The sequence below is a fragment of the Jaculus jaculus genome, chromosome 13 (assembly GCF_020740685.1).
Source record: "Jaculus jaculus isolate mJacJac1 chromosome 13, mJacJac1.mat.Y.cur, whole genome shotgun sequence".
NCBI lineage: Eukaryota > Metazoa > Chordata > Mammalia > Rodentia > Dipodidae > Jaculus > Jaculus jaculus.
In genome coordinates this window covers 16,922,176-16,940,611 of record NC_059114.1, presented here as the reverse complement: position 1 = coordinate 16,940,611, position 18,436 = coordinate 16,922,176, and the positions used below count along the sequence as shown (strand labels likewise).

The window sequence follows — 18,436 nt, the reverse complement described above, 5'->3', positions numbered from 1 at the left end:
TATCCACATAAAACCAGATGCAGAAAATGGTGCACGCATCTGGAGTTCATTTGCAGTGGTCAGAAGCCCTGATGAGCACTCATTCTCTCGCTCTAATAAAGAAAGAAATAAATATCCAAAAGAATGCCCATTTGAGCATGAAACACTGAATTAGAGGCAGTTTATGCAAGTGACTAGGTGCACACAGTCTCTGCGAGTCAGACAGACTGGCTTTACTTTTTACTAGCTCCGTGTCCTTGAACAAATTACTTTGACTCTCTGCGCTACTTCTCTTGAAGAGGTGGTTTGGATATAAAATGTGCCCCATGAGCTCATGTGTTTGAATACTTGGTCACAATTAGCAGTGCTGTTTGGGAAGTCTGTAAAGCCTTTGGCGGGGGGTGGGAGGGAGCCTTGCTGCAGGAGGTGTGTCCCTGGGGGTGGGTCTTGGGGTGTTATGGCTCAGCCCCTTTTGGGTCTTTAGCCCTTTCTACTTCCTGCTGATAGGAAGATGTCTTTGCAGCTATCTGCTCCACCATGCTTTCCCTGTTATGGTGAAACTTCCCCTCCAAACTGTAACTTGAAATAAATGCTTCCCTTCCACAAGCTGCTTCTAGTTGAGCATTCTGTCCCGGTGACGAGAGAGTAACTGATGTACTTGGCTAGTTGCAGAATCTAATTCATAAGGGCTTCTGATCATTAAATGAGTAAATATATCTAAAGCATTTAAATGATGCCTGATACTTAATATTATATAAACATACATCATTATAGTTACAGACTGTGGTTATTATTATGTGTACCATGTTATGTCCAATGTGCATTTACAACATACAACATATAGATCTTTTCTCTCAGATTATGATAAATGAATATATACAGTATCAGTAAACAGCATATTATATTGTTATTTGTAATGTGGGACTATAAACTAATGACTTCTTACACCTAAAATAATGTAATATGAACATTAGTATAGTTAGATACAGTGGTGGTTTGATTCAGGTGTCCCCCATAAACTTAGGTGTTCTGAATGCTAGATTCCCAGCTGATGGACATTTGGGAATTAATACCTCTAGGACGCAGTGCATTGTTGGGGGAAGGCTTATGGGTGTTATAGCCAGTGTCCCCTTGCCAGTGTTTGGCACACCCTCCTGTTGCTATTATCCACCTGTTTTGGCCAGGGGTTGATGTCCACCCTATGCTCATGCCATCGTTTTCCCCTGCCATCATGGAGTGCCCCCTTGAATCTATAAGCCAAAATAAACCCCTTTTTTTCCCCAAAATCTGCTCTTGGTTGGGTGATTTCTTCCAGCAATGTGAACCTGATTGCAATAGTAATGTTGGTACCAGAAATGGGGTGGACGCTAGACACCTGACTGTGTGGCTTTGGCCTTTTGGAGCAGATTTTCAAGAGAAATGTTGAAGGATTTGAAACCTTGGCCTAAGAGATGCCTTGCAGTGCTGTTAGTACAGCTTGATGGACTATTCTGGTCAGAGTTGCAAGGCCCGAGTGCAGTAAGAACTATCGACTACGAGGTTTGGCTTATGAGGGAGAAAGGGAGCTTTGTCTGGACTGGGCTAGATGCAGTTTATGTGAGAGGCTTGCTGTTACGCCTGTGTCCAGAGAACTTGTGTAGGGCTGCAGTGTATAGAAACGGACTGGTGTGAGCAGAGGGATATGGCACAGAAATGAAATCTTTGGGTGAACTGCTACTTGTTCAGCAGCAATTGAGAAACTACAACCTTTGAGATTGGGCCAGCTGACCTGCACTGGGGCAACAGGAAGAATATAGACACTTTTGAAGGGACCTGATTGCTCAAGGAGTGTCCTGTTCATCAAAGCCTGCTTTAATATCCCCTGGATTAACAAATTGGCACCTGACCTGGTATTGTGGAGTATAAGAAATGCAATAGAAAGAGGATCATTGAATAGTTTGCAACACAGTCTTGTGTTTTGGAAATGGCCATGGGCAGTGTGAAGCAGGTTTGATGGATGCCTACATGGAGACCCCATGGAGCTATGAGGACGAACTGTGAACTGCAATAGAGATGCCGGGACCATGAGATGGCTGCCAAGTTGAGCTGCTGGCCCTGAATGAAGTTTTCCAGGACTGTGAGTAGCCTAGCTGGAGAGGAGGAATTGGGACTCCAGAGACTTGTTGCTGGTTAGAATTGTCAAACTTGGAGACTTGTTACTGACTAGAGTTGGTGGACTTGAAGCTACAGAGTTTGATGTTTGCCCTGGTTGTTTTAAATTTTGTATTAGCTGAATATTTCTTTGCTATGCCAAATGTCGTTTTTTGCAATGTCAATGTTTATTCTGTGCCATTATGGAATTTGGGGGGATTTTTTGGTGTTATTGCTCATTAAAAGACCTTGGATTATGGGGATGTTTGAACATCATTAGGATTGATAAAAACTGTGGGGACTTTTAAAGTTGGACAGAATGCATTGTATTTTATATCATGTATGGTTATCAGTTTATGGGGGCCAAGGACAGAATGTGGTGGTTTGTTTCAGGTGTCCCCCATAAACTTGGTGTTCTAAATGCTAGGTTCCCAGCTGATGGAGATTTGGGAAGTAACCCTTCAAGGAAGCAGTGTATTGTTCGGGGCAGGCTTATGGGTGTTATAGCCAGTATCCCCTTGCCAGTGTTTGGCACACTCTCCTGTTGCTATTATCCATATTATCCATTTTATGTTGACTGGGGCTGATGTCCACCCTCTGCTCATGCCATCATTTCCATGCCATTGTGGAGCTTCCCCTTCAAGCCTGTAAACCAAAATATACCTCTTTTTTTTTTCCACAAGCTGCTCCTGGTTAGGTCATTTTTACCAGCATCGCTAACCTGACTGCAGCAGATACTAAACATGCGATGCTCTTGTCACCTCAGCACTTAGTGAGCCCCTACAGTGTCCCACTACTGTCACTGGACACTGTTGGCCCATGTAAGGAAACAGTCACACTATGAACCATGGAAGGAGGGTTCCTGGATTATCTATGTGCATCCAAGGGCATTTGGAGGTCTAAAAGAGGGGCGGACAAGATATAGCAGAGGTGAGATTCACATTAGGCACAAGGTAGAGCTTGCAAGCAGTGTTGATCTGCAAACCCTGAGAAGTGCGGTCCCGTGTTTCCCCGCAGATGTCTGTATGAAGAAACAACGAACATCCTGACACGATGGTCCAGCTTGGCCCTTGCCGTATTTCCCATTGTCTCTGTAAGTATTTGACTTTTGCTGTTTGCTGGACCTTTGGGAATGAATTCAAAGTCCTCCCAGTTCCCTGATGTGGGTTGATTGTGATGTGTGCCCCTTTGGACTCAGGGAAGTCCTGAACACAGGGAAGTGAAAGGACTTCCCCAAGCAAACACAGTGAGATTAGGGGCTTGGATTTTGAACTGCCTCAGGAGGTGGGTAACTATTCCTTGAACAGTTGCTGTATCTTTGGGTCATTAAAAGGGGGTGAATACACAAGAATCTATTAAGATACTTTTATTTATTTGCAAACAGAGATCAAGAGAAAAGAGACAGAAAGAATGGACATGCCAGGGCCTCCGGCTGCTGCAAACAAATTCCATGTGCCGTTTTGTGCATCTAGCTATACCTGGGTACTGGAGAAATTCAACCCTGGTTGTTAAGCTTTGCAGGCAAGTGCCTTCACCACTGAGCTATTTCTCCAGCCCCTTAAAATATTTTTTCAAAGTACTTTTATTTATTTATTACAAGAGACTCTACCTGCTTCTCTAGTCTACCTGGACTTAACAAATTCTAGAAACTCTTTCTTTTGGTCTTTCCTGTTTCAGATGAAATGACACATCAAGTTTATAGCAACCGGTGGGAGTGGATGGCAAATTGATTTTATCTTGAATGCCAACTCCAGCCCCAGAGGAATATCTACCTGGGAATCTGTGTTGAAGACAGTTCTGAGATCTGGTCCAAAGAGTGCTGCGGTAAGCTATCAATGTCTTGCATTAGGGGAACGTGGAAGGTGCACAGCAAATTGTGTCAAGGCTACATTATTTCACCAACACACTCGCATGGCTCAGCTTGGAGGGGGAGGGTTTGTACCTCAAGACAGACAGAGAAACCCTGGGGGAAGGAGACCAAGATAGTCACATTGTGGCAAAGAGATGGAGGAACTGAAGTTCAAGTTATACCAGGGATTCCAGCCCTAATGGGGTGTGTGCATGTGTGTGTGTGTTTGTACCCACATGTGGAGGTCAGAGGACAACTTCAGGTGTAAGTTCTAACCTTTCACCTTGTTTGAGGCAAGGACTCTTATAGGTACACTGATCAGCTAGCTGGCCCGTGAGCTTCTGAGTGATTCTCCTGTCTCTGCCTCCCCTGTTATCCCAGCAGGCACACTGGGATTACAGATCCTTGTGCTACAACATCTGACTTTATGTGGGTTTTGTGACCCAAACTCAGGCACTCAAGCTTGCATGACAAGCACTTAATCCACTGAGCCATTTCCCCAGTCCCCTCCCAGTCTTAATGTTTAAGTCACCGTGATAAAAATAGAAAGGGGACAAGTGTTAGGCAATGGGGTCCCAGGAGGTGAATGAAGTCCTTCAGAGAGAAGACTGAGAAGACTGTGGCTTCTCTTCTGACCCTCTCACCCAGGATAGTGACCCCACACATCTGTGTCAGGGATAGGGTAGGGTGCACCCTGTAAACCAAACTAAACCCTTTCTCCCCAAAGTTGATTATTTTCTGGTGTGTGGTCTGAGCAACAAGAAAAGCCACTGATACAGCAAGCAATCTCTCCTTCAAGACTAACCAGCTGGGAAGGGGCAGAACTCGGATTTGAACTTGGGAAGTCTGTGTCTCAAGTCTTGAACCTATGACAGATGGCTCCCAACTTGTTCTCCTCAGCACCGTGTGCTTCTAAGCACAAGAATCACTGGCATCAGGTAGATTTTGCATAGTTCTGCTCTGGGATGCCCTACTGTCTCTCAGAATTCCCCCTTCGCCCTGAGCAAAAACACACACGCTGTATTTTCCCAGACTCCCTTTGCTCCCCGCAGAATCACCTTGACCACACCACTTGCCTATCTCAAACACCAGCTTCCTCACCTTGAAAAGGGAATAAAGAATAGCTTGCTTGCCCTCCCCTCCTCAGCTGGCTGCTCTGGGGTTGAAAAGAGCCAATGTACCAATGGAAACTTTGTCTACATACAAAGAATTAAGAATTAATACAATTGGAAGGTATTGATTAACTTCTAAGGGTTAGGATCCCACCTACCTTCCCCTTACAAGTGATTCAGTTCATACCCCAAGTATGATGATTAAGGCTTGTTTTTCAACATCCCAGGCTTACTTAAGGAGCCAGCTCCCAACAGCATTTAAAGTGACATGAACTTCAGTGTAGGCAATAGGTGCCTGAAAGCAAGCACCCGAGGGATGGGGGGTTTTCAGCATCAGGGTCAGTGAGAGGAAAGATGAGAGTCTGCTTTCCCTTTCTTTCTCCCTCTCCAAGCATCCCTGGCTCCAACCCCATCTCCTGGCCAGGGCTGCAAACTCAGGAAACCCACAAATGCATTTCTAGCTTATGACCAGAAGGGGTCACTGCAGAGCGAGCAGCGCTCCAGGGCACCTTACTCAGGCACACACAAACCTAGCCTTACCAATCCTCTTCCCAGATACCATTCATTCCCCTGTTCTGCTTTCTCTTGTCCTCTCGTTCTATCACCCTGTCCCTTGCCCCTCTGTTTGTCTCCTATTTCCTTCTATTTTTTTTTTTCTAAAGTCCTGGCCCTTGGGTTCCCACTTCTGTTAGGGGCACCATGAATTATAGATTGCTTTTCTCCCCCCTTCACTTTAAACTAGGTCTGGGTTCCCTTAGGTGCTTAGAGGCCTGTAAGGCTCAGCGGAGGCTGCTGGCAGTTTACTGTGGTGAGGACAGGAGTGACAGTTGTGTTAAGATTAAAAGGTTCCAAGAGAGAAATGAACTGAGGGATTCCTTCAAAGATCTCTTCTCTTAATGAAATCCCTAGAGGGAAAATGAGAGCAATATACCCAGATCGTCTGCTTCTAGAGTTTGAGAGCTTGAACCTGGGTCTGCTAAGCTTCTGTTGGGGGGAAGGGGGGTGAGATGAGGAGGAAGACAGAAAAGTTCCTATCTTCCTGCAATCCTCAGTGGCCCCCTCCCTTTTCATTAAGTGTTTTATTTTCCAAAGCATACTTCGGTTCACACACGTACACGCTGCTGGTTCTCTGGCAGGGGAAGAGTGCCGTGGTGTGTGTGTGTGTGTGTGTGTGTGTGTGTGTGTGTGTGTGTGTGTTGGGGGCGGAGGGTGTGGTACTCTCCTTTTGGATGCTTTGACAGCGGGCACATTAGGCTGGCCGGCTGCAAGGCACAAAAGAGATATCCTTTACGGAGCCGCGCACAGATGTAACGCCGAGCCCCTCTGCGGGTGGGGGCCGGCTGGGCAGATGGCGAGAAGCCAAAGTGGTGATGAATTGTCCAAATGGCACTTTCTGGGTGATGGGGAGCAAAGCGGAAGGCAGGGGGGACCCTCTCTATAGTCCTTCCCAGAAATGGAGTGTGTGTGGAGGAAGGCACCATAGGCGGATAGAGATAGGTTAGGTTATTATTATTATTTTTTTTCTTCCTTTAATAGAAGGTCCTCTCTAAGACTTAGAAGGGCAAGGGAGGTGGCCAAGCCGGGAGAGCCCAGCAGGAAGGGATGCGGGGAAGGACGGTGATAATGGAGGAGGAATGAGGACCGGTAGGGAAGATTTCCTGCCTGGTTCGGTTCGGGATGCTGGCATTGCTCCTCAGAAGGGTTAGCCCTGCAACTCGGTGGCCTGGGGTGGGGGGTGGGTGGGAGGGGGGGTGTCCTGGTGACCAGGCGGACGCCCCGCCCTTTCTCCTCCCTCGACCTGCGGTGCTTTTGTTATGCAGATGGAGACCGACGGCTGAGGCCGCGGGGAGGAGGGTTGCTGGGTGGGGAGGAGGCGAGCCGGGGCCGGGGGGAGGGAAAGTGCCGCTGTCGCGACCAGCCTCCTCCTCCAACGTCACATTGTGCGAGAGACAAAACCCGGGCGCGCCGGAGCTCACACGCGCACGCACGGCAGGCAGACGACCCCGGTCGCTCTCTCTCTCTCTCTCTCTCTCTCTTTCTTTTTCTCTGTCTGTCTGTCTCTCTCTCTTTCTCTCTCGGCGCTGCGGAGAAAACCAGCTCTCCATCCTCTTCCCGGAGCGCCGAGCACCGCCACCCTTGAGCCCAACGCCAGGAAACCAAACCCGAAGGTGAGGCAGCCGGAGGACCAATCTTCCTTCTCTGCTGCCTGCCAGCCCGGACTGAAGCGCCCCATCCCAGCATCCCAGCATCCCAGCATCCCAGCATCCCAGCATCCCATCCCCCGCCCTGGACTCGGATCTCTGCCACCCTACTCTAGGGGGTTGGACCGCGGGGTGTGCCCTCACCCCTGCGCCCCCCCCCCCCAGGGTCTGGAATCCACATTTCAGCACTTCGGACAGCGCCCGGATCCCTTTGGGTTGATTGACTATGGCGAGCGTGCAGCAGGGCGAAAAGCAGCTCTTTGAGAAGTTCTGGCGAGGAACCTTCAAAGCGGTGGCCACTCCGCGTCCCGAGAGCATCATTGTTGCCAGTATCACAGCCCGCAAGCCGCTGCCAAGGTAATGACCTCGTTCGTTCACAGGGAAGATCCGAAAGGTTCCCCCTTTGCTGGCCTGCGCCCCAGAGCCCCCCCCCCCACCTCATCCCCACCAAGGGAGTGGATGCAGGCATCTGGGCCAGAAAGCCTGTCTTTCCCCATCACCACTGGGCATCTCCCGTTGGAAACTTAGTACTTGTGTGAGGAAGAGCCCCGTGATAGGGGGACAGGAATCTTTTGGGAAGAGAGCAACACTCCACAGATTCCAGACCTGCTGTGCGGAGAGGCTTTTGCTTTCTTAGAATGGGTGGTGTAGCTGGGCTATGTCTTAATTGGAAAACTTTTCTTGCCATCACAGAGCTCAGAGGGCAGGGGGCAAAAGAGTGGCGACTCTGAGATGCCTGGATGGGGAAGGGGAGGTGTTGGACGGGAGAACACAGTTTGGGAGATAGCACTTTTTTTTGTTTTTTAACCCTCGACTCACAAACTACTGAGCTCTGAACATTTTGACAAAAAGCCCATATGCCATTCCTTCAAATACACCCCAAGCAGCACCCTCCTCCACGCCTTTCTGGCGGCAGCTGCTGCCAATGGTATTCAATGCTCCCCTCCCAGCATCGGAAAGCAGGACTCTGAGCTCAAAGCAAGGGAGCAGTCTTCAAACACCCCTCTTCCGCCCCCGAAGATAGTCTTGGAAGAGTTTTATTTGGGTTTCATTTTCCAAAAGGAGTCTGATGGCTTTGAACTAAGGGACAGGACAAGATCCTGGGGAGGAGAGAATAAATGAAGGACTGAAAGGCAGCGGAGGTGGGGGTTGGGGGGGTTAGGGGAGGAGAACAGGATGTGGAGTGAAAAGGAGAGGAGGAGGTTGGGGAAAAAACAGAACCCTTCCAAGATAGAGGAAAACCAAGTCTTTGCGTAAGTCATTCAATTTAGAGGAATTTGGGAATGAAAGGAAGAAGGCTGTGCCCTCTGTCAGTGAAAATCAAGACAGTATGAAAACTCATCTTTTGCCTGTGTTGGCTGAGTGGCTCAGAGCGTGTAAAGGAGGAAGTGGATCATGGGGGACCACTTGGAGGATTTATTAGTCCTGGCAGGCTGCGTTAGGGAATAGATTGAAAGCATGTCTGGGAAAGTGCTTCCGACAGGATGCCTGGACCAGCAGAAGTAAACCTGAACTTCCTGGTCACTGTGTGTGTGTGGGGGGGGGGGTGGGGGATGTCGAAGGCTGATTGGGGAATCACATACCTGGAAAACCAAACTCATATTCAAGAACTTTTCTTCTGTCTGATGAGTATCATACAGGTCTTTAGACAAATGAGTGTCCCACGTGGGGAATGAGTAGACAAGAACCATGATGGCCCAGTAGGCTGTAGAGGTGACCTACAGAAGCCAGGGCTTGCAGAATAGAAGTTTTTTTTGGGGGGGTGACCCACTAATACAGGCTGTTGAGAGCAGGATCCAACAGCACAAAATGCCACTGGAAGCTTTACTGCTTACAGGGAGAATCTCTGTAGAGTTCTGACATCAGCGCTTTGATCTTCCCAGGGTTTCTGTCTCCTGTTCCACTTTTGGGGTGTGTCTGTTGTTGTCAAAGTAGGTTCTACAACTGACTAAGGAAAATGGTCTTGCTGGAGGGGCCAGGAGAGATTCCGTTGGGAATAAAAGTGTGACATCTGTTCTACAGTCTTACAACCACTTCAGGGCTGCAGGGGAGTGGAGGAAAGCAGATTCCTGATGATGTTTTGACTTAGAGAAACATGCCTAGTGTCTACTGAGCTTAGAACTTTTGTGCTTGCTTGTCTGCCTTTATGTCTGTCTGCTACTGACAGTTTTCTTGGTGACAGTTTCAATCATATGAATTATCTACAAGTTCTCCCAAACTTCATGCTTTCTATAGCTTTTATTAAATTTTTAGTGAGGGAGGGGGCAGGTTTTGAAGTAAGGTCTCACTCTAGCTCAGGCTGACCTGGAATTCACTGTGTAGTCTCAGGGTGGCATCAAGTCATAATGATCTTCCTACCTCTGGCTCCCAAGTGCTGGGATTCAAGGCATGCACCACCACACCGGGTTCTAGTTTTTATTAATTTTAACTTAATCTGTCTATGACTTTTACAATAGTTCCTATGTCCCCCTGCCCATGACCCAGGTCCTTTTTCCCACTTGAGTTCCCCAGAAGTACAAGTCTGAGCTCTAGTAAGCCTTTGACTATTGTCACACTAGAATGACCCCTGTTTTAATACCTCTGTGGTAGGCATGGTCTCTCTGTAAACTCGATTTCCCATTTTATAGATGTTTCTCCTGGCTCAGGGCTGAGAGTAAGGAACGTTTGCATTCAAGTCCCCAGGAAGGGCTGGGGATTGAGTCGTCTTTCAACAGACTGGCTAGAAAATGTTCTCTATTTTCACCGAAGTCAGCCACATCTAGTGATGGTCAATTTCCATTTCCTTTCCTGGGCTCTGTACTTAAAGGGGGGAAGCGTCATGTTTCTGAAGTAGAGTTCTTAGGAGGAGAAAGGATGACAAGGTCAGCAGAGCACGGTGGTGGAGCCCCAGTGACTTCACTTCCAGGCAAAGCTGGCAGCGGTTGGGGGGGCGGTGCTCTTGGTTTCATCAGAAATGGTGAGTTGCGTGAGTCAAGCACAGCTCACCGCCAGCAGATCAGCACAAGCTGCTGTCTGCAGGATCCGGGAGGAAGGGGTGGATGGCCCCCGAGCCTCTTGTGCTGGTTACACACGTATATTTGTTTGTAGATGAGGGTCACTCCCTTGGATGAGCTTGCCCAGGATGGATTCAGTCTATGAAGATAATTTAGCCCCGGGAACGGAGGCGTGTTCATTCAGTCTGCTGATCTCACAGCAACACGCATATATCCTACAACTGCACTCCAAGCAGAATCCCCCTTGGTCCCTCCCCCTCCTTTTCTCTCCCCCTCTGTGAGGCGTTCTTGATGAAGCAGGAGCTTTATCATGTATCAAATTGCAAGCAGATGTCTGACTCAAATGTCAGACATCAGAGCTCAGTGAGAGACGGTATATCATAGTGGTTACTTAAGCGCTGACGTGAGCATCCTCCAGCGGCCTGGGATCCTGTTCTGCGTCTGGCATTTCCTGAGCGCCCTGAACAAGCATGTGTACCTCGCTGAGCCTGTGTCAGATAGGGTGAGAGAACTGAGTCCAAGGAAGGGCTCCCCTGGCCCGTGGCATGTGGGGCTTATTTAACAGATCTTGGTTCTATAACCAAACTCAGAAGGGTTTAGAGAAAGGAGCTGTCTCCAGTACCAGGTCCACCGAGTTCGTTCATGCTCCCTCAACTGATGCTGACAGTCAACATTACAGATTCTCAGCTCTGAACAGACATCTAGAGTGAGGTGGAATTACTACCCGCGGGATGAGGTGGGAGTGACCTCGTAATTTCCCTCCCTGGGAGAAGTTTGGATCTTCTCCCCTCTGACTGAGGGAGTGGGTGGGGCATAATGAAGAAGTCTTTGGATTCTAGATTAATCCACACTAACTAACACCTTACAGAATCTTTTGTTAATTTGTATAAGAAATACAGAGTATTGATGGTCTTAAAAAAATGCACAAAGTCCTTTAAACACACACACACACACACACACACACACACACACACACAATTTCATTGAATTTACAGCGACAATCTAATTTATACAGTCATAGACAGAATTCTTTAAGAGCAAAAGAAAAAAGCCAAGCGTGGTGGGCATACCCACAATGCCAGCACTCAGCTCACTGAGGCAGGAGAATTGTGACTTTAGTGTCAGCCTGGACTACACAGCAAGAACTTACTTCAGGAAAGCGAGTGTGAAAGGATGCAAGGAAGGGGCTATAGTGAGTAATTATTTAGAATGGAAATTCTAAAGGGACTTATCCTAAGGACACCAGGATGAGGATCACCTGAGTCAAACATATGCCAGCTGACAGGGAATACCCTAGGAATCAACAAGATTCATGAAGCGTGGGAGACCCCGCTTATTCAGAGAAGACCAGACACATTGTTTGGTATTAACTTAACTCCCTCTGTCAACTGCATTGCCTAGGAAAGTTTGTACCTAAGATGTTCCAGCTGAGGGCAAATCTAGTGTTTGAAGCTAGCTCAAGCCACAGTAATCGTGTCGACAAACAGTTGTAGCTGGGGACTTAATGAACATGTAAAAAAAATCATTTGAAATTAGCATATGAATCGTTTGTGGATGCTTGAGTATTCGGTCCGGGCGAGAACAGCAGCTCTTTAAATAGAGTAAGCATCCCCTTTTACAGTTCTTTTGGCAAGCTATTAATTTTCTTCAAAACTCCTTTCTATGCAGAACACTCCAGAAGCCGACTGGAGCCCAGTCTCTGTCCACAGGATCATAAATTCCAAACTATTGGAGATTTCACCGCATGAAGGGAAAGATGGCCAAATTGTAAGGCAGGGGAAAAAAATGCTTTTGAAGCATTTAATTTGAAGCTCCCCTTGGTGCCAAACAGTCAGTCAGTACCTTTTTGTTGATTCCATCCTCTTCAGCAGCAGGGTGAGGGGCCCTTGGGTGGTGCTTTTCTGACAACCTGTGGTTAAGAACCAGTGCTGCAAGGGTCCCAGAGCTTTCTTTTCCCGGTGATGAATACATACTTCTCTGAGGGGAGGGAGCGTGCTTGCTCGGGATAACCCTTTCTTTCCCCACGGGATAGGCGGAATTTGTTGAATTCATGAAGGTTAGTAGAGGGGTCATTTCTGACATTCTGTTGTGCTTGCTTGGAAGACATGTTTATTTCTTTTTTATTATTTTTTTTTTTGGTATGCGTGTGATGTACGCGGGTACATATGCAGGTGCATATGCCTGCACACAGGTGTGGGGAGGCCCCCAGGAGGACACACGTACCCTCCAACACTCTTCCGTGTTACCTCTTTGACAGAGGGCCTTCCACCGCGTCTGAGCTGTCCTGTTGCAATTAGTCTGGCTGACCAGGAAGCCTCAGTCATTCTCTTGTCTCCACTTCCCTCCATGCTGGGGTTACAGGTGTACACATCGGCATGTGGACTTTTACCTGGGTGCAGGGGCGGGGGGATTGACCTCTGGTCCTCATGCACCTATGCAGCAAGCCCTCCTCACAACTGTATGACTGTGACATTGTCCCAGCCCAAACTTAGCATCTTAAAGATGTGGAGACACAGGGCCCAAACCCGGCAAGTGAGGAGCTCTTTCCTCGCCCCCCCCACCCCACATCTTGTTCTGACTCACTGTGGAATCTAATCAGCGCAACCGAACACCACGTGCACTGTAAACGAATAGCCTGGTGAGTCTATTCGTGGAGGTTGCTCAGATGAAGACAACTGCCTGGCTTGGCCCGTAGAACTGTTAGCTGGTAAGGGAGGAGAGGCTGGACTCAGTACCACCCGGCCTTGAGTGCCAGGCTTATGAGTTTCCATTTGGATCTGCCCCACTCCAGGCCATCTAAAATGGGGAGCAGTTCCCAAATCTTTAACTCTTGTGCTGTGGAAAACAATCTTGTTCATGTACCTACTCTTCCGCAAGCACTTTGGGCATCCTGCAGGGACGCAGTCACAATCTGACGGGCTGGGTCTGTGTCCCTGCCAGGTAGGAGAACTCACTGGACAGGAGAAGGAGCTCCTTAATGGCTGGTTTGTTATGAACAAGACTTTTTCAGAGACAGGAGAGAATATTTCCCAGGTGTAATCAATAGACCAGTGAAGAGAGCCCTGAAATCATATGTACCAGAACTGAAACTCTGCTTTTTTTGTTTTGTTTTGCCATTTTTGTGGGACTCTTTGCTCCTTGATTTGTCCATCACTGACATATTTCTCTTGTGGAGGACATGGTGAGGAATGAGTAAGACAACTCATTTAAAGGACATGGTCCTGGGCTGGAGAGATGGCTTAGCGGTTAAGTGGCTCGCTTGCAAAGACACGGGACCCAGGTTCAAATTCTCTGGGACCCACGCAAGCCAGATGCACAAGGTGGCACATGTGTCTGGAGTTTGTTTGCAGCAGCTGGAGGCCCTGGAATGCCATTCTCTCTCACACTATCTGCCTCTCTCAGTCTCTCTCTCTCAAATAAATAAGTTTTTTTTTTTTTAAAATATGGAACTATGTCTGGGTCAGAGTGAACCTCTACAATGCCATAGCTCTGAATGAATCACCTGATGGCTTGTGGAAGGGGAAGCTTAGCCCCTCACCACTGTGGCTGGCAGGCCCCTGGCCTTTCCCATCCTTTTCTCCACTGCTCTGCATGAATTTTTTTTCCTTGAATGCTCTTGCATCTAGAGACCAGAGGACCACATGAGTGGCCAGTTCCTTGGGTATGGATTCTCTTTTTAAAAAGATATTTAATTAATTAATTTGGCATATATCAAATTATTTATATATTTTAATATACATATACATATATATATACATATATATATATATATATATATATATATATATATATATATATATATATATATAAAATAACTATATATATATGGAGAGAGAGAATGGGCATGCCAGGACCTCTAGCCACTGCAAACGGGCTCCAGATGCACACACCACCTTGTGCATCTGGCTGACATGGGTACTGGGGAATTGAACCTGGCCTTCGGCTTCACAGGCAAGCACCTGAATTGCTAAGCCATCTCTCCAGCATATCTCCCTCTCTCTCTCTCTCTCTCTCTCTCTCTCTCTCTCTCTCTCTCTCTCTCTCTCTCCCTTTTAATGAGACTCCCCTCCTGCAGGTGCATCCCATTATACCCAGGATTTTACCTCGCATTTTCCATGAGCACTGGGGATCAAACTCAGGTTTTAATGCTTGCAAGGCAAGCTCTGTAAATGACTGAGCTATCTCCTCAGCCTCTATGTTCATTTTTGAACATGGTTTTGGAGTCTCCAAAGAGACTTTGAGACCCGCGGAGCCACGAACAATCTCCCAGACCTCCATGGCAAACAGTCCGGAGCCGTGCTTCCTCTTCGGTTTTGCAGACACTTTCTGGCTATGAGATGTTTGGCAAATAACTTGATCTCAATCTTGATTTCCTTGTCCATAGAATGGGGTTTAATAATAGCAGCTCCATCCCAGAGCTGTTGAGAAGACTGGGTGAGCTCATTTATGGAAAGTGCTGTTTGGCACACAGGAAGGGCTCTGTCAATGTTAGCTCTTATTATTAATAATAAATTACAGTTTTTATCATCGCTCTACGTTGGAGCTATTGGGGAAGAAATGGTGAATGGACTGCTTCCCTTCAATAGCTTCAAAGTTCAGCATCCAAAGAGATACAGCAGGCAGCCTTACATTAAGTCCTTTAAGGGAGATGGGAACAAAGCTAGGAGAACATGGGCTGGAGAGATGGCTCAGCGGCTAAGGCACTGGCTCGCAAAGCCCGTGGATCAGGGTTCAATTCCCCAGTTCCCACGTTAGGCCAGATGCACAAAATGGTGCATGCATCGAGAGTTCATTTGCAGTGGCAAGAGGCCCTGGGGCGCCCACTTCCTCACCCGGCCCCCGGCTTTGTGTCTCTCTTCCTCTCTCTGCTTATAAATAAATACTCAATAAAAAAGAGATAGGAAGCATGGCATAACAGAGAAGGAAAAGCCCCTTAGCAGAGCACAGAGACCCCTGCCTATCCTCATGGTTTTCTGGCCTGCACTAGGGACATGACTTTCTTCATTCGTGGAATCTACCAATGCAAGAAATCATGAAAACGGATGAAGTCTTTTTCCTCAGTACAGTCTCAAAGGCCATTTCTTCTCTGGGGGGGGGGGGAGAGCAGTTTAAACTCTCTGGAGGGGTGCTACCTGCTAATGAAGGGGAGCTATGGGAGGGAACGGCCCATGTCATATGAAATCTCTGACTTGCCGTTGGCTCAAGGGCGCAGAGTCTTGTGAGGGCCATTAGCTTTCTTGTCCTTCATGGTCCAGCTACGGCACATGCAGAATGATATCTGCATTCTCTGGGAAGATGGGGGGGGGGTTACAGTGAGCCCACAGATGTGGAAGATGACTCCCGACCGGGGGTTGGGGGGCGGGAAGCAATGCTCAAGGTGGGAGACGTTGCATGTGGCTGCAAACATACAGCAACAGCTATCACAAGGGCATTGTTATTTTTCCGGTCCCCCAGCAGTTTTGTCGAGATGCTACACAGGAGAGCAACAAACACCCAATAGAAACCCGAGCCCCCCACTCACTCTCGTGGAAGCAAAAGGCAACCAGTAAAGAACCAAACAGAGGCTGGAGAGACGGCTCCACGGTGAAGGTGCCAGCAAAGCCACATGCACAAGGTGGCTCTCTCTCTCTCAAATAAATAAAATGTTTTTTAAAAAATTTAAAGACAAACCAACCAAATAAATACTAGAAGGGCAGGTGGAAGGAAGCACTTTAAAGAAGAATAAGAGGGGAGTAGAAGATAAGGTGGGAGAAGTAGCTCCTTCATTGAAACTTGCAGGCAGGAAATAAAAGGAAGGAATGAGCTTTGAGGATGACTGGAGGGAAGGAGTTTAAGGCAGACAACACAGGACGTGCAAAGGTCCTGTGGCAGAAGCCCGCTTGGTGCATCTGAACAATGACAAGGAGGGCGGTGAAACAGAAGAAGAGGGAGTGGGCCGGGAGCCATAGGGAGGATGACTTCTGAGATGATGTAACCAGAAGTCGAACAAGTAGGATCTCCCTAAGCCGGGACCCTCAGTTTTCTCAGCTCCCATTGAGGGATTTCATCCTCTCAGTCCAGGCTCTCGATCTGATCTACTCCTGTAGGCTCCTCTCCCTGGCTCTGAGACCACCTGGGATGATGGAAGGATATTGAGAGAGGCTGAGGGAGGCACCTTCATGTGTTATGGACAAGCATGAAATTGACAGTCTCTCTGATTGTGATCCATCACATTAGGAAATTGAACAGGTTGCTGTTTAGAGCTCCAAATCAAGGTGGCCAATTTTGTTCCCATGGTGGTGGGGACAGTCTTGTCTATCTCATATTCTTTAAGCCTAGACAGTCCCTTGAAGCTACAGTCTGCTCTTTTCTCCCTCTCCCTAACACTACCCGCCACACACACCCTTGAAATTTCTCCGAGGGAGCTCCCATATGCCATAGCCTGTGCGCAGAGCTGTGAAATAAAACACTGAATTCAGATGTCATAGAAACAAAGCAAAACCAAATCTAGGAACAATTGTGAACCCTCAAACAGTTGTTAAGTAAGTCATGTCTACACTTGTCTGTTCAAAGCAAATTTTAAGACCCTCTGGATGCAAACACTTCTCATCAGAGGCTCCTCTGTCCCAGGGCCCGGGGCATGCTGACAGCTTTACTGAGCAGCCATGGAGTTTTACTCCTGGCTGTGGAGCTCAGCACACTGGCTTCATTAGAAGCTAAGCTTAGGCAAGAGAGCTGGAAGCTTGCACAACTGCAATCCTGTGGGAAGAGAGGCTCCATCTGGGCCTGAGGTGTGTTGCACTCACAGTGTGTGCACACTTGTGGTGGGAACGCGTGCACCTTGTGTCACTGTGTGCCCGGCCCCGTACTGGGCGCGTTGCATTTTGTCATCTAGTACCATCCTCCTGATCACTGGTGGGGAGACCTTATTTCTCTGATGAGGAGTGAGGCTCAGACTGGAGAAATGACCTGCTCAAGGTTCCCATGGGTGTTAAGAGTCAGAACTGGATGAGATCCCAGGGGTCTGTTCTCAGGTTACAGTACAGTCCTTTGCAGAAGAAAAACAGCTGAGGTCCAGGGAGGTGGGAGGCGGTCCTTCAAGGTCACACACTTGGTTAAGTGATTGCAAGTTGGTTTATCTCTGATGGCTCTGCTTCCTGTGTCTGGTACCCGTGTGGGGGTCAGAGGACAGTCTTGGGCGTTGGTCCTCACTGCCCATCTTGTGGTTCACTGCTGTGGGTACCAGCCCACCTGGCCCAGAAGCCTCCCAGGGATTCTCCTGGCTCTGCCTCTCAGTCTGGGCACTGGCAGAAGGTGTTCTGGGGTCACAGGCAGCACTGCTGCACCTGGCTCTGGGGTTCCAAAGTGAGCCACATGCTTTACCCACTGAGCCACACCGCTACCCTGGCCCTCGTTGCTTTGCTTTGGTTTATGACAGCTCAGGCATTTTTACTGTGACAATCCCAGCTCATCCCACTCACAGCAACACTCTGTTTCCTCCAGCCTTGTGCTCTGTAACCACGCTCCACAGCCAGCCACGGGGACTTCTCTGAAAATCAAATCAAGCCCTCCCTCCCTTTTCAGCTAAAGCCGTCTGTGGCTTTCCCTTGTTATTATTGTTATTCTCCATGCACAACTGATGCCCTGATAAGGTCCCTAAGTCTCCCACGGTCTGCTCGGGTCAGTGTTTCCAAGATCATTTCTAAATGGCCAGTCCTCACTTTCTCCCCCACTCTTCTAACTTGCAGCTTCCCAGCTTAAATGCCCCGGGTTCTTTCCTGCCCCTGCCCCAGGGACCTTTCCACATGCTATTAGGAAAGCTCCTCCTTTCCCCAGGGTGAGGCAACTCCACTGTCATTTCCCTAGGGGTTCCTGCCACAGTGCTTCCGATGAGGTCATGTCCTCTGGTACAGACCTGCCGCTCTGTTCTTACCATGTCTGTAACTTATGGTGGAGCCTTTAAGAACTGTGGCCCAGCTTGCTTGCAAAGCCTGATGGCCTGGGTTCGATTCACCAGTACCCGCATGTAGCCAGATGCACAAAGTGGCAACATGTACCTGGAGTCTATTTCCTGCAGCAGGAGGCCCTGGTGCTCTCTCTCTCTCTCTCTCTCTCTCTCTCTCTGCTTAAAAATAAATAAATAAATAGATTTTTAAATTTATTTATTTTCTTGGTTTTTTGAGATAGGGTTTT

General features: G+C 48.1%; 1 protein-coding gene across 1 annotated transcript in view; it reads left to right on the top strand.

Annotated features, from left to right (window-relative positions):
• Positions 1-7,019: 7,019 nt before the first annotated feature.
• The window catches only part of Srrm4 (serine/arginine repetitive matrix 4), a 186,215-nt gene continuing 174,798 nt past the window's right edge, over positions 7,020-18,436 (top strand). The window contains exon 1 of the mRNA XM_004664143.2: positions 7,020-7,628. Coding sequence (XP_004664200.2) covers positions 7,498-7,628 — 131 coding nt within the window. The 5' untranslated portion in view covers positions 7,020-7,497. The remainder of the gene's footprint in view (positions 7,629-18,436) is intronic.